The following is a 16,152-nucleotide window of genomic DNA, read 5'->3' as shown; positions in this document are numbered from 1 at the left end:
GCACACGTAGTAAAACAGAAACAAGGATAAGTGGTTTCCCTCAAGGCCACTAGATGTGCCAGTCCTTAGACACAACTGCACAATTCTCCAAGATCTAAACTAGCAATAGACCTATGAACTCTGTCTCCATTAAACTGTTTCTCCGTAAGTGAATTAAGTCATACCCTCCCAAACCAAGCTATTTTAAACCCATTTAATCTTATTTCTTTAAATTTATTTCCTCCAGACCAAAATTATAGAAATGAAATTATCTAACAACCTCGATAGACACAAGTTAACCTTAAAAAAATAAAGCCCATAACTTGAATGATAAATGCAACATACAAACTTTATTTAACAAAAAGTAACAGGCGAAGTCAAACAGGCACTTATATTAAAGAGAAAAACCGACTAGAAGAAATTTTATCTTAAACACCTTATAATAACCTACTTGCAGTTGCATTTAACTGAGCTTTGTTGCTGTGAAGAATACAGCTCATGCACAGGTATGGATCAACAATTTGTACATTTTTTCAAGTATTCACTGAATACTACCTTATATACACATATACATTAAATTTGAAAAAGATTTAATTGACGATCCCCAGATAGACTTCATTTTTGTTGCTCTTTTGGAAGAGGTCGTCTAAAGAGAAGAATGTGTGGTTCTGCGGAAACAAAATATTATATAATTTTAATACAATATGGTTAATTTTCATTCATTCAACCAAAAATTCAAATTCTCAGTTAAACCAAAATAAATCAATGATCAGCTGTCACTTATCGAAATATCTGAAATAAATTTTGTTTGAAAAGTCACTGTCAACTATAAACAGAAGAAAACCACCTGATGATAACATTCCCCAGTGTTTTATTTAGTTTTACCTACTCTGGAAAAAGAAATGCTAAGTAGAGAAGCCACTTTGGGGAGAATGGTTTCTACCTTTAAGACTCTCAATTCCAGTGAAAAGGAAAGACACCTAACACCAAATTCAAAACCCACCAGCCTGTAAAAAGTGCAGATCCTAGGGGCCCATTCCCAAAGATTCTGTTTCATTAGGTGGGAGTCCAGGACTCTAGCGTTCTTCATGTGCTCTGGTATTAGCTGGAATCCAATACAATGCCCCAAATCCCAAGAAAGTTTTAAGTCAGTATCTGATGCTATTGCTGCTTTTCTTTAACGAGCACAAAACAACTCCCGTTCCACCTAATTCCGTTTCTATAGCATGCCGTCAAATTTTGCTCAAAGCATCACACAATGTTTAAGTTACATTTATTTATTGATAACACAAAAGCAGAATTTAACCCCACGAATTTTAGTTTACCATTTCGTATCTGGAAAGCTCTCTGGTAAAATTCACACAACAATACAAATATTCATAACACGTAACACACACAGCAAGGTTCACTTACTAGGTTACTTTATTTCACCTTAATGTGGTAGATCCCAATTATGCTTTAACAGAATGCTAAAGGAAAAGACAAATCCCTTCAAATTGCATTAACTTCTATGCAAAGAACTTAAGGACACTTAAGGTGTCTTAAGTTCTTAGTTCTCAAAGAGACAGGACACCAGAATTATACTTAAAACACTTTACTATTAATAATGACACGTTTTAAAATAAAACGGAATTGCCTTTTTTTTAACTCCTTATCTTTCTGCAGGTAGAATAATGCATTACTTTCACTTGTGGTATTATTTATGACAAAACTGGAATTCTTCCTAGGGAGGAAAGGAATCAGCCATTCAAGAATAGTCAAACTTACCTGGGTTACTTTGGGAATACCACCGAATGTCAATATTACTTAACAATTTTCAACAACCACAACCACTACTATTTTATTTCAGTTGATGCCTTCCTAAATGGCAACACTTACCTGGCTCATGAATCATGTAATGAACCCAGCCTAGACTCTGCTGGACACCAAGTCTCCTCCACTCCTCTTCAGACATCAGATGGGTTTTCGGGACTTGTTTGGAAAGTTCTCTGGGTAACATGACATGCCTGTTAAGACATAGAGCCAAGTGTTAGTAAATACACCTTTCCTACAAATGATCACTTTATAAATACATTTTTAGGATACTTAATATTTGAGTTCAAAACAAAGATCTTTAAAGGAACTCTTACTACATTACTATTAGCATCAATCTTGAGGACTGTCTACTACCTTTAATTCTGATTTTTGATGGCCTAATGTTGAAAATAGGCAGAATATACAGTCCAAAAGCAGAAGGCATTTTGTTTAGGATTCACCTTTTCTTTTTTCTTCTCTAAGAGACTGCTTGCTACTGTTTCAATGTTCTTCAGGAACAGAATCCCCCAAACCCAAGTTGGGCTCATGGTTATCCAAAACATCCCATGCTCCCCCACAGCTACCTCTGGTAACTTAGATCCTGGCCAACAGGATATAAGGAGAAAATACACAACTTATGGAAACTGTCTTCAAAAGGAAAACCTGCCCAACTCCTTTCGTGGTTCTTTCCTGTTGGTTATGAAGCAGACTGAAGTGATCAGGCAGCCAGAGAAGCCATCTGACTACAGAAGCATAAGCTGAGCACGGTTTCCGATTATAAAACCATCGTCCCATGTAGACTTTTACATAAGAGGAAACCCATGTAGACTTTTACATAAGAGGAAAAAATATCTAATCTGTTAGTTAATTTGGGTTTCCCATTACTCAATATTATAGATCTGTAGTAGATGAGTCCTTGTATACTCCACAAATTGCTTTGTTCAAATTAAAAGCAACAAACAAACCCAAGTCCCACGTATATACGTGTACCTGGCAACCCTGCACAAAGACTGTTTTCTGATAAGCTACTAACTTCTATCCAAATAACCTAGATCCAAAACTTATATTAAGTTTTTTTGGTTAGGAAGTTCAACGTCAAAGCATCAAGAACATATACAATTGTAGCTTTGTAAAAGACAAGTCTGCACCCCTTCTTAACTGCAGTAAAATGTTCTTTGTAAATCACAATTCCCAGACCTGTTTTTACCATTTCCGGTAGCAGTAAAGTTGTACAGTCATCGACAACCACTAACCAAATTTTTTGACCATTATAAAATGTCTATCTACCTGAAAGTCAGTTGGCTATGGGGGTGAGAAAGGTGCAATCTGGTCAGTCACACTTACTGGCACAAAAGAAAATTGAACCCAAAACCCATTCATTTTAAGCACTAAACAGTCATCAACCTAAACTCTGGCCTGTGGCTGGTGAATTAAATACCCATTTCGTATTCACACAAAAGAAGTGAGCCTTAGAACAACTGTATCATGTTGCTAGATCTGCCATGAGGCCACCAAATGAAATTATGCTTACTATTTTTTACTAATTCCAGTGAACTACAGTTGACCCTTGAACAACAGGGGGTTAGGGGCGCTGACCTCCCCCTCCTCGGATGAAAACCTACATGTAACATCTGACTCCCCCAAAACTTAATTACTGATAGCCAACCTTTGACCCAAAGTCTTACTGATGACATAAATAGCCAATTAACATGTATTTTGTACATTATCTTGAAATGTTGCTCTAACATCTACTTTTAGGGCTCTGCAAATAATCTCATTTCTACCTTCTACGTTAATTACCGATTGGCCTCGAAGAGAAATGGAATGCTAGCTAGCGTTTGTAGTCGTATTATGTACGACCATATAAATGTATCCATGTTACTCAGGAGTCACCACTATGGGAAACAGGCTCACCTTCAACAAGGTCTCTATCTCTACTTTATTTCAGGAAGATCGTTTCCTAACTACAAGTAAGGAAACTATTTCCCAAATCCAACGTTTGTTTCTCGGACGGGCTTGCTGAGAGGGGTAGCGGGCCCGCGGGTGGGAGGGGAGGCCAATTAAACCAGAACTACTCAGGTAACACCACAAAATACCATCCAGAAGGGCAGACGGTTCATTGTGGAGATTATCTTGAAAAAGCTGATCTACAGCTTTTATGAACTTAAATCCACACGATCCTCTAATACTTGTTCCGGATGCCATCCAACAGACCTAAACCTTGATTTCAATTACAAAAAAACCCCACGCATCTGTAAAATAGGACACGAAGCTTGTATTTACCAAACACAAACCAAACGTGTAAGTGCACACTTCAGAAGAGCTTGCGGCTCCACCACGGACGAACTGCCCTGGACCGCAGCTCAAGTCCAGCTCTGACTAGCAGCGGGCTGGAGCCCACACCCCCTGAACAGCCTCTGCACCTTCCGGGGGGCCGCGACTCTGGCCTGAGACGGCGGAGCGAGGGGTTCCAGCACGGACTCCGGCTACTCCCCCGCCTTGCCCCGGGGCGCGTAAAACTCCACCGCATCGCAGCACCGCCACACAAAAGCCCGGCCACCGGCGGTCGCGCCCTGGCTCATGAATCATGTAATGAACCCAGCCTAGACTCTGCTGGACACCAAGTCTCCTCCACTCCTCTTCAGACATCAGATGGGTTTTCGGGACTTGTTTGGAAAGTTCTCTGGGTAACATGACATGCCGGTACTCGTAGTGCTCGTCGAAGTACTTGTCCGAGTAGTAGATCTGCTTGTGGGCCATCCCGGGCGGGAGCGACGGGGCGCGAAGAGCGGGCGCAGGAAGCCACACGACCACGTCAGGCCAAAGCAACGACTCGACTGCGACCAACCGACCACAGGCCCAACGATCCCGGTTTGAATCCGACAGCCCACTGCTGATTGGACCGAGGCGCCAGCCAATAGCCTCCCGCGCAAACTGTCGGAAGGCGGGACGGGCTCACAGCCTATCGTCACCGACACTCCTCGGCGTTGTGTCTCATGATCAGCCAATCAGAGACCTGTTGCGAGGTCGCCCGAGGGAAGAAGTGGATGATTGGCAAGACGTGGCGACGGGAAGCTCCCTGACGGAAAGGGGCGTGGTCAGGGGAAGGCGGAGCCCGGACGTTAAGGGCCTCAGAGCGCGTGCGCAAGGGTTTAGAACTTTCCAGGTCCGCCGGGCCGTTGGGGTGGGCGGACCTGCGGAAGGCGTGAAGTATCGCGAGGTTTAGCGCGGCGCGGGCGGGGCCGCAGGCCATGCGACCGCCCCCGCGCAGGCGCAGTCTCGGAGGCCAGAAAGGCCGTCGGAAGGGTGGGAGGTGAGGGGCGTTGGGCGTGCGGAGGCAGGGTCCCCACCCGCCGAGGGCCTGGCTTCCGGGGTCTGGGAGGGGACGGCGCCCGCGGCGGGTGGGTGGGCGTGGGACGGCCGTGGGTGGCGCGGTCGGCATCCCACGTCGAGCAGCCTGAGTTGGTCGGAGGAAGAAGCACACCGACCCGTGAGCCGGCTGCCTTTCGGTGACGGTCAGAAGCGCCCCCGCGGTGTTTCCCCGCGCTCCGCCGCCGGCGCGTGCCACGTGCAGGAACTGGGTTCCTTTAGGACAGGCGGAGGTCGCCACTGGAACAGGTGCAGGCGGGCCGGGAGCCCCCTCCCCGCTGGGCTTCTGGTCCCGACCCCGCACCTGCCCGCCGCCGCCCACCTGCCCGGCCCCGCAACCGCTTGGCGGCGCGGGTGACTGGACGGCGTTACATGCCCTGACGGCGAAGATGGGATAACCATTACGGGAGGTGGGAAGTGGGACCCCTGGCTTTCTGGCAGAGGCTGGAAAAGAAAAGCTTCCTGGGAGATTTGTTTTTACGGAGACGTTTTGAGGTAAATTTCAAGTGGAAAAGTAGAATGGTGTCACGTCCCAGGTACCAATCCCTGAGCTTCAGCAGTTAACGTTTTGGCCATCTTGTTTCGTCTACTCCCCCTTCCTTTTTTCCCAGCACATCTTTAAAGAGATCCCAGGGGCGCCTGGGTGGCACAGCGGTTAAGTGTCTGCCTTCAGCTCAGGGCGTGATCCCAGCGTTATGGGATTGAGCCCCACATCAGGCTCCTCTGCTATGAGCCTGCATCTTCCTCTCCCACTCCCCTGCTTGTGTCCCCCCTCTCGCTGGCTGTCTCTATCTCTGTCAAATAAATAAATAAAATCTTTAAAAAAAAAAAAAAAAGATCCCAAATACAGTGTCATTTTGCTTTGAAAGGATATTTTTGCGTATATCGCTGTATTTATGGTGTACGTCTCCAGAAAAACGTTAAAAGTGTTTAGCACCACGCCGTTATTCCACTGGTAATCCCTCATGCTCCTCTGTGTGCTGGTTTGGATTCAGATTTCCTTGTCTCATAGATGCCTTTTGACGGTTGATAAATCCACATCCAAATCTGGGCCTACACATCCAATTTGGTTATTGTCTCTTTCAAGCTTGTAAACGATCCCCTCCCCACTGACACATCACCCTTTAAAATAGGGATTTCTCCCAGAAGCCAGGCCTTTGGTGCCTGTGGAACACTCTGTAGTCTGCACTTGGGTAATGCTTCCTTGTGGTGTAATTTACTTTTTTTCCTTGTAACCTGGTATTTAGATCTAGGTTAAAACAACAGCAACAACTATTTGTCCCAGTCTAGTTAGCAAGTAGGTGGTAGACTCGGACTTGAGCCTGAAGAGTCCGACTCCAGAGTTAGGCGTCTTCACCACTACTGTGCCCTATCACTGACCCTGCAACAGAGGGACCTGCGTTTGTGAAGGCACAAGGAACCTGGCATATGCTGGGGATATACAGTGGATTGGAAAGGAAAGTTGTGGGAAATGAATCCAGGAGGATCGGTCTCATGGAGCGAAAAACGGCCCCCAGAGATGTCCAGGTCCTGATCCCTGAAACCTGGGTATATGTTACCTTACTTGGCAAAATGGACTCGGCAGATGTGACAGAGTTAAGGATCTGAGATGGGGAGATGATCCTGGATTGCAGGGTGGGTCCAGCGTTATCACAGGGGCACTCAAGAAGGCAAGTTCAGAGAAAGAGCTATGACAGAAGCAGAAATCAGAGTGGCATGAACACAGGAGGTCCCTTGATTCTGGGAAGGGAATGGATGGGTTTGCCCCCAAAGCTCCCAGAAGGAACACAGCTAGCTGTACAGCACAGCGACGTAAGCCCGGCAAAACATACGTCAGACTTCTGAGCTCTGGAACGGTCAGATAATAAATTTATGTTGAGTTAAGGCACTAAGTTTGTTATAATTTGTAAAAACAGCGTAGGAAACTAAGGGTGAATTGGGCCAGCCTGGGAAGGGATTCTCAGGCTCCTTGCCGATCAATTTCGTCATTTTGATGAATGTGAGACCATGGATGTTCTCAGCAAGATCAGATGAGAGGTGACAGAAATAACTGGGAGGAGTCACCTTCCCGGGGGCTCCCTGTTAGAAAGACAGGGCACTCGACAGGATGAGGGGAACCGCTCTACCCTGCTGGCAGCCCACTGACAAAAAGAGGCCACTGGCACAGTAGCCGCACTGGGTCCATATTCAGTCATGGAGACAGCAGCGTGCTAGGAGAGCCTTACTCCCGGGGACAGCAGTGATTCTCCTGTTCCAGTGATAATACTGCCTGTCAAGGACGCACTTCACAATTAGGCAGAAACATTTTCTCATTGTCCCTTCCGGGCCGCCACATCAATCCTGTGAAGAAGGCAGGGTGGATAAAAGCAGCTCAGCTACAAAGCCCTCCTTGACCAAAAATTCCTGCCTAAAAGCTACAATTCTGAATGGGTGTATTGTATGAAAACCATTTGTTCACTGTGTCAACGAAAGAGACTTCTGACAGTCCATTCCCTGTGTAAGAAGTATGACTATGTCATTTAAAATACGAGTTTCTCTCTGCTCCACTAATATGGCACGAGGTCATGAACTCATTCAGAACCAACAGCATGCAGAACAAAGCTCGAGTGAGAGCCGCAAATGCTTACTCTCCACCATCCTCTTGATGTGGTGCTGATAACTACGCATGAGGAAGGATCAGATTGTGTATACCGTTTTCAGTGACCGCACCCATGCTGGTCGGGGCTTGTGTGCTTCTATATGTAATTCTTCATTTAGACGTTTAATTCCTACCAAACTCCTAGCACCCTTCCTAGTACATTTTATTCCATTTATGTTTGAAAATTACAGAAATAAAAAATATTTATTAAAAGAAATAAATGACTGCTTCTTCCTTTCTCAACAATACCGTATCAGATTTAACCACAATAGTGCATCATCCACATAGACTTTTTTGTATACTTAATACGGATGTATCACGGTCAGAACTAGGGACTCGTGTACATCCTTACTTTATAAAATATTCTACAGCTTGCCCTCTTCTTGGGACTCCAATAACATGAATGATGCCATCAGTGTTTGGTTGAAAGGATGTTTGAGATGGTCTCCTTCCATCTGTACTGGCCTTTCCTGGTGCCTGTTCGTTCTTCAGGTGGGAGCTCCACTAGGCTCAGTCCTCAGACTGCTTCTCCTTGTGGTTCTGCCAATTGTTCCTTCATGGATTTTGCAGCTCTGTTAATTTGGTGCACCTAAGAAGGCCGTCTTCTTGGCGAGTAGACCATTTTGTTACATAATGTCTCTCCTTGTCTCGGAAATTCTCTTTGCTCTGAAGTCTGCTCTCCCTGATAGGAACATAGCCATGGTAGCTTTCTTTTCATTAGGGTTGTATTCCACAGCTTTTTCCATCCTTCAACCCTTAACCCACCTATATCTTTATATTTGAGGTGAATTTCTTATAGACACCATGGAGTTAGGTAAATTAGTTTTATCTATTTTCCCATCTTTATCTTTTCATTAGTATTTAAGACCTCTTACACTGACTGTAATTATTGATGTTTGGCTCTAAGTCTGCCATTTTATTATGTTTTCTGCTCAGTCTCTGTTTTACCTTCTGCTTCTCCTTTACTGTCTTCTTCTTATACGGGCTCAGGAAGCCAAAGAAAGACTGAAGATTCCTATATCCATTACATCGAAGCAGAAATTAAAAGTTCTAAAGAAAACACTAGACTCAAACAGCCTTGCAGAAGACTCCTACCAAGAACAGAAGAGTTTATTAGGCAAGAATAACACTGATTCAAAAACCGAACATGGGGCGCCTGGGTGGCGCAGTCGTTAAGCGTCTGCCTTCGGCTCAGGGCGTGATCCTGGCGTTATGGGATCGAGCCCCACATCACTCTTCCACTAGGAGCCTGGCTTCTTCCTCTCCCACTCCCCCTGCTTGTGTTCCCTCTCTCGCTGGCTGTCTCTCTGTCAATTAAATAAATAAAATTAAAAAAAAAAAAGAACATAGACAATATGAGAAAGGAAAGGAATGCCCCTTTCATGCACACAGGTAACATGCAAACACCCTAAGTAAAATGCTGGCCAGCTGTGTCCCATTGTGCTTTCAAAAAAGATGGTACGCCATCCTATAGAGGCAAAGATAGTGTCATGTTAGAAAATCTGTTAGTGTAATACACCACATGAACAGCATAAAGTAGAAAAAAACGATCCTTTCCATCATGCAGAAAAAAACATTTGATAAATTCACCATTCTCCTAGAATACAAACTTTGTAAACCCACCACTCACTGGGGATAGCACTCTTTGTGATAGGAGTGGGAGGAAGGTTTGTTAACCTCATCAAGACAGCTATAAAAAAATATTTAATTCTTATGGAGAAACATTACAAGTATTCTCTTTAAAATTTCCTATTATCTCCAATTATATTGAACAATATGCTGGAAGTCAGAGCCAGCACAATAAAGAAGAAATTGAAGGCATAATAATTGGAAAGGAAGAAATAAAACTCTATTTGCAACTGATACAATTATCTTTACATCTGGGCGTGATGAGATCAATGTACAAGTCAATTGCATTCCGACATACCAGGAACAAATAACTAGAAAATGTATGCAAAAAGGAATGATTACATCAGCACCGAATGTCACATACTGGGGATAAGCCTAAGAAAAAATACACAAAGCCCTAATAAGCAAAACTGTAAACTTTTAAGAGACATAGACAGGCATGAATGGAGAGAGATATACTGTGCATGCTCTGGAAGCCTTAACACAGTTAAGATACAATTCTCCCCAAACTGATCATAATGTCAGTCTATTTGCAAAAAAAAAAAATCATATTTGAGGGATAAGTTCCTTTGATGAGAAAAGGGCCAAGAATAGCACAGACACTTTCCTGGACTCTGAAGACGCAAACTGACCAGAAAGCACCCTAATAAAAGAAGAAAACAGTGATCTTTGGGCCCAGATTAGGACAGCTGTCTGGGAAATGCGATCTTCACAGGGACCAAAGTGCTCTGGAGAATGAACGGCTTTTATGGGGTTACATCCTTTTTTACATAACGAGCCACAAATCAACATGTCAGAAGTACATTCTTGTAAAAGTTCAAAAAGACTATAGATGAACACATGGGCAGGAATCACAAGTTTTAACGTCATGGCAAGTAGGCGCATGGATAGATTTCCTAAGGACAAGATATTTTCCTTGAGGCTCCTCATTCACGAAGCAGATGGACGACGCACGCTTGACGGGCCATAAATCAGGCTCTGGGTTTAAACAAAGTTTACGTACAGTCATGCTGACTTGGAAAACCTAAAATGGCTTGCTTTGTCTCTCAGGCCCTTGGAGAGTTTTTCTGCCATCTACTCAGAGATCATGATTCACAAAGAGACAGTCACAGTGGCAGGAGCTTGCAGAAGCCAAGATAAGGTGGCAGGAAACAGGCAAGTGGCCCTTGGGAAGTGGCAGCCAGCCCAGCATGGTGCTGGCCGCAACTCTGCTGCTGCCCCAGATGCCCGTCACCAGTGCGAGGACACTGCCTTTCCCCCCTCGCTTGCTAAATGTTTCTCATAGACACGGTACTGCATCAAAGATTTTAAACTGTTTTATTTTGTACACATGTTCGATCTTTTCTGAATTATGAATGTAAGTCGTAAATGCCATGAAAGAGATGAAAAGGTATTGGCAGCTACAGTCGTCAGGATGAGTCAAATAAAAAATTTGATAAACTGAAAGCATTGTGGATGCTAAGGACGAACAGGCCAGCGAGCTGGAAGACAGGGCTGAGCAGTAGTCCTGGGAAACACCAGCAAGGGACAAAGGACGGCAGACGTGAAGTAAAGAGGCATGGAGGCTGGCAGAGCAAGTGATGACTACCGTTGACAAGAGTTCCCAAAGGGAGAGAAAACATGCCTGGAGGGAGGAAGAAATACTAGTACAAAAAATGACTGTGAATCCCCTCCCCAACCACCACGTTTTACGGAAAGATAAGAGATTTCAGGTTGGGAGAGCTTGTAGAGTGCTGGATAATGGAGATAAGAAAATATAACCATGGTGAGGTTCTAGTGCAATTCACAAACACCAAAGACAGAGGAAAGTTCTGGGAGCTTCCAGGGGGAAACCAGATGGCACCCAGGAAGCAACGATAGATGGACAATGGCCGTCTCAAAAGAGGCACCGGATTCAGGGAGAAAACAGGTCGTCGTGCACAAAGTGTTGATTGAAGGACTGGAAATAAATTTAGGACGAAATTCTCAATATATTTTGTAAATAAAGCAAAGCAAGTAACTTAGTACATTGACTGAGGACTTACAAAAAGACTTATTAACAATTCAGTGGCCAACATGACTGGAATAGACAGGACCAGAGGCAAGTGAGTACACATCAAGATACTTACCCTTGCAGCTGTTGATAAATTTAGGCTGTTGACGGAGATTAAGAACCCATCACCAGAATGTCTGCTACAATCACTTTGTTCTTGCTACCATGTGCAATAGCGGAATTAGATGCTTCAATACCACATCGTAAAGCTTAACTTATATCCAGAAATACCTCCCATCTCAGTACACGTGCCCTTGGTTCCCATGTGACTCTGTACTCCCATCAACAGGTGGAGTCCTCTTCTCCACCCTTGGTCTGGTCTAGTGACTTGCTTTCACAAGCAAAATGTGGTGAAAGGGACATTATGGGACTTCTCAGGCTAGTTCTTAAGAGGCATTGCAGTTTTTGCTTTCTCCGTCTTGGAATGCTGCTCTGGATCCTCGGGTCCACAGGCCAAGGAGAGAACTAGATGAGGCCCAGCCACCCATCCATCCATCCAGTCAGCCAGCCAGCCCGCCAGCCAGCCACCCAGCCAGCCAGCCAGCCACCCATCCAGCCATCCAGCCAGCCCGCCACCCATCCACCCATCCAGCCAGCCAGCCAGCCACCCATCCACCCATCCAGCCAGCCTGCCACCCATCCAGCCATCCAGCCAGCCACCCATCCAGACAGCCAGCCAGCCAGCCAGCCAGCCATTGGCAGCCCCTGCCAAACATTGCCTGAGGCACTGAATACAGCATCTGAGTGAGACCAACAAAAATGAAGAAGGGAACTGCCCAACCAACCCTCAGAATCATGAGAAAAAATAAATCACTGTTCTCAGTCACTAATTTGGGGGTGGGGGTAGTTTACTATGCAATGATAGTCAACTCACAGTCTCCCCTTTTTGTTTTAGACTCACGTCTCACATCAGTAAATCTGATCGGGGAAAACTAAGCTACACACAGCATCACAGCTGCAATGAACTCCCTGAAATGCTTTTAGTTTTCCAACCTCCATTGCACTGGAAGGATGTTGGGCTCAATCATGAACACGACTCAATTCTGAACTATACACTGACTTGAAAACCTACCAAGATGGATCTTTAAACAAGTTGGTCCAGACCCGAGAAAAGAAGGAAAACAGTCTAACTCATTTTACAAGGCTCACATAATCACTACACCAGAATCAGAGAAGGTAATAAGAGAATAATAAAAGCAAAATGAGAGTCATTCCATTTTAAATGTGGGTGTGAATTTAGCTGAGTGAACCTCACATTTTTTTTAAAAAACAGCATCAAGGAGAATTTGTCTCAAAAACAAAACAGCAATGAGTATAATGGCAGTGAGCCAATCCAACAATGTAATTCACACATGATGGACAAAAGGAAAAGGAAATGCCATGTTAATACATGTAGAAAAAAATCCAATAAAGTTGAGCCCTGATTTATAATAAGAATTATCAGCACAGAGGGGCGCCTGTGGTTGGCACAGCGGTTAAGCATCTGCCTTGGTTAAGCGTCTGCCTTCGGCTCAGGGCGTGATCCCGGCGTTCTGGGATCGAGCCCCACATCAGGCTCCTCCGTTGGGAGGCTGCTTCTTCCTCTCCCACTCCCCCTGCTTGTGTTCCCTCTCTCGCTGGCTGTCTCTATCTCTGTCGAATAAATAAAATCTTTTAAAAAAAAAAGAATTATCAGCACAGAGGGCAACTTTCTTACCTGACAGAAGCTACGTACCAAAATCCTACAGCAAATACATATTTAATGGAGTAACTTTATTTTTTTAAAGATTTTATTTATTTGTCAGAGAGAGAGAGTGCATGAGAACATAAGCAGGGGGAGCAGCAGAGGCAGAGGGAGAAGCAGACTCCCCACTGAGCAAGGAGCCCGATCCCAGGACCCTGAGATCATGACCCGAGCCAAAGGCAGATGCTCAACGCTCAACCGACTGAGCCACCGAGGCACCCAGTAATGGAGTAAATTTAGCACATCCCCTTTAAGATTAGAAATAGCACAACGACACCTACTATCACCACCTGCGGATCATTTCCCTGGGGTAACATGATGTGGAAAAGTTGCAAGTAGTGCTCCAAGTATCTAAGCCTAACCTAACAATGAATGCACAAGAGCTTTCTGGAGACAACAGACGATGTACACAAATGGGCGATCTATAGCTTTGGGAAGAACCACGATTGTGGGGCTGCCCTTGTAACACTGGGAGGTGTCCGTGCTCCCCAAGTAAATGTGTGCACTCAATGCAATCCCAATAAAAATTACTGAGTTTTTTAAGGAAGTTGATAAACTTTTTCTAAAATTCATATGGAGGATTAAAGATGCACAAATAGCTAAGTCAATTTTGGAAATGATAAGGGAACCTGGGAAAAACAAATAAAACTATGGGGCAGAAAAGAGATCCAGGTACGTGGGAGTGGATGAAAGATAAGAATGGCACCATACATCCAGGGGGAAAGTGCACAACTGAGAAAATTGTTCCAACGTGTGGAGAAAATGTGAAAAAAATCAAACTATGGGGCTAAAGATAAAAATGTTGGAGGATGTCTTTATGACCTTGGGATCATAAGAGGCAGAATATTTACGCAACAGTAACTATAGGCAAGCAATTGATGGCTTTGACTACAAGAGTGATTAATTCTGTTCAACAGAGACACCTAGATGGGACCACAATATCCAGTGGAAGACAAGATATGTTTACAATCAACTTTATCAGGTGCTTGACACAAGTTATTTGCAATACAATTCCAATGCAGAATTAATATCAAGATTTTACTAAGAACATCTACAAAACAATAAGAAAAAAATAACAGATCCAACAGAAAGTTGGCCCAAGATGTAAACAGGCATTTCACAGAAGGGAAACACCTGGAAGGCTAACGGTGTATGAAGATAAGACCAAACTCATTTGTAATCAGAGAAATAAAAATTAAAACAACCATAGCTGCTTCCTTATACCGATCGTATTGGCCAAAATCAACAAGTCCAATATTAGGATGTGTTCATAAGGACATTAGGGTATGGGAACACTCATGGTCTGTTAGAGTATAAGTTGAGTGTAAGCCTCCCTTCTGGAAGCAGGCTGGCAGTATCCAGTGAAATTAAGGATGTCTATTCCCCAAGACACAGCAATCCCACTACGTGCACTACACCCCAGAACGCAGCTTGCCCACCTTCATAGGGTTCAAGCTTCTAAAGCTACATGTGTGTCTACCTGCCTCTCTCCGTGCCCACGTAATGAGATCTAGAAAGCGTTAAGCAAAAAAGTTTTTTAAAAAATGGAATAGAATAAAAACTCAATATCGTTTATGTAAATGAAAATCTGAATTTTTTTCAGTACAGAAAACATACGGAAAACAACATTGTGTATTTTACAAGTGTGATTTATAGTCATATCCCCAGGTTCTATCTGGAACACATGATCGTGGGTACCTATTCGGAAGAACCAAGTGGGAACAGAGAGGGTGGGTGGTGGACAACGCAATAAAGGGGATTTACATGGGCCCATGAGAACACTACCCCATCACCTGAGAAGTGTGATGAATTCAGTTCTCTACCCGTCTGGTCCAGACACATTTTCTCCCTCCATAGACTGAAGGTCTGGCTACCTGATCAAGTTGTTACTATCCTTACCGTAACATTCTCTGTTCATTTTTGGTGAAAAATTGGTTCTGCTAAAGATTTTTATTCATTACATATCTGATTGTGGAATCCTTCTTATGAAAGTTACTTCAAGGAGTGAGCAGAAGCAGCTACGAAAGAGCAGTGCTTCTCAAATCAGGTTCCACCATTCTGGGGGGTCCTCCGGTTCCCCGCCAGACTGCTCACATTTGGGGGGGGCGGGTCCGTGATCGATTAATTCTGCATTATCTGTAGGACTTCTCCGTGGCAGCTCGGGAACTGCTGTGGCCAGTGAGAACCCCACGAGTGAGACTGCGCCAAGTGAACACAGCGGGTGGACCACGGGCAGGCGGGTGGTTGTCAGGAAAAGCCAGAGAGCTGTGTCTTTGCTCAGGATCTCTGGTTCCAGCAAGAAGGTGCGGGGAGGCGTGCCAGCTGGGTGTCCTACAATTCAGCTCGGTTCTGACACCACGCACCCGGGGACAGTCAGATCCTACAAGACCACCCCCTGCCCCACATTTCACAAGCCAGTCACAGATCCCGGTGGTGACCCCGGCTTCTGAGCAACCAGCTACGGGCTGGAGGTCCCACAGCCCCCACCAGCTCAAGATGGAAATCACAACACACACACACACACACACACACACACACACACCCCCGTCCCCTTGCTCCTGGCCGACGGGCTACAGACCCCGGGTTCCATTCACTTGCTGGAGCATCTCCCAGAACTCAGGAAAACATGTTACTTACTAGGTCACCAGTTATCCTAGAAGGACACAACTCAGGAGCAGCTGGCCGAAGAGACGCACAGGGCCAGCGACACGGAAGCGCGCGGGGCTTCCCTCACTCCTCTCCCCGAACCTCCGCGAATTCACCAACCCGGAAGCTCTCCAAACGCGTTCTTCAGGGTTTTTAGGGGGCTTCGCTGCAGGTGCGGTTGATTAAATCACGGACCCTGGCGGTCCAACCTCCAATCCCTCTCCCCTCCCCAGAGGTCAGGGGGTGGGACTGAAAATTCCAACCCCGCCTTCTCCGGCTGGTCCTCCCGGCAACCAGCCCCCGCCCTCCGGGGCCCAGAGGCACGCCCCAAAGTGTCCATTA

At 45.0% G+C, this 16,152-nt stretch overlaps 1 protein-coding gene and 1 non-coding gene across 3 annotated transcripts; both read right to left on the bottom strand.

The window, feature by feature from the left end:
• Positions 1-310: 310 nt before the first annotated feature.
• On the bottom strand, positions 311-4,323 carry LOC100468334. Of its 2 annotated transcripts, none has more exons than XR_004621746.1 (3): positions 4,197-4,323; positions 1,858-1,985; positions 311-647 (listed from the first exon to the last, which is right to left on the bottom strand). It is a non-coding gene; the product is annotated as an uncharacterized LOC100468334 (transcript). The 2 variants fall into 2 exon arrangements; XR_856461.3 differs by lacking the exon at positions 4,197-4,323 and adding an exon at positions 4,057-4,189.
• A 9-nt stretch (positions 4,324-4,332) lies between these two features.
• Positions 4,333-4,847, bottom strand: CKS2 (CDC28 protein kinase regulatory subunit 2; the record flags this gene model as incomplete). The annotated part of the gene is made up of 1 exon (XM_034647311.1): positions 4,333-4,847. A coding segment is annotated over exon 1 (201 nt), but the record flags the coding sequence as incomplete, so codon positions are not given.
• Positions 4,848-16,152: the final 11,305 nt, after the last annotated feature.

Source organism: Ailuropoda melanoleuca, chromosome 17 (genome assembly GCF_002007445.2).
Source record: "Ailuropoda melanoleuca isolate Jingjing chromosome 17, ASM200744v2, whole genome shotgun sequence".
NCBI classification, from domain to species: domain Eukaryota; kingdom Metazoa; phylum Chordata; class Mammalia; order Carnivora; family Ursidae; genus Ailuropoda; species Ailuropoda melanoleuca.
Note: the sequence above shows the minus strand (reverse complement) of the source record. Positions and strands in the feature narration are given on the sequence as shown.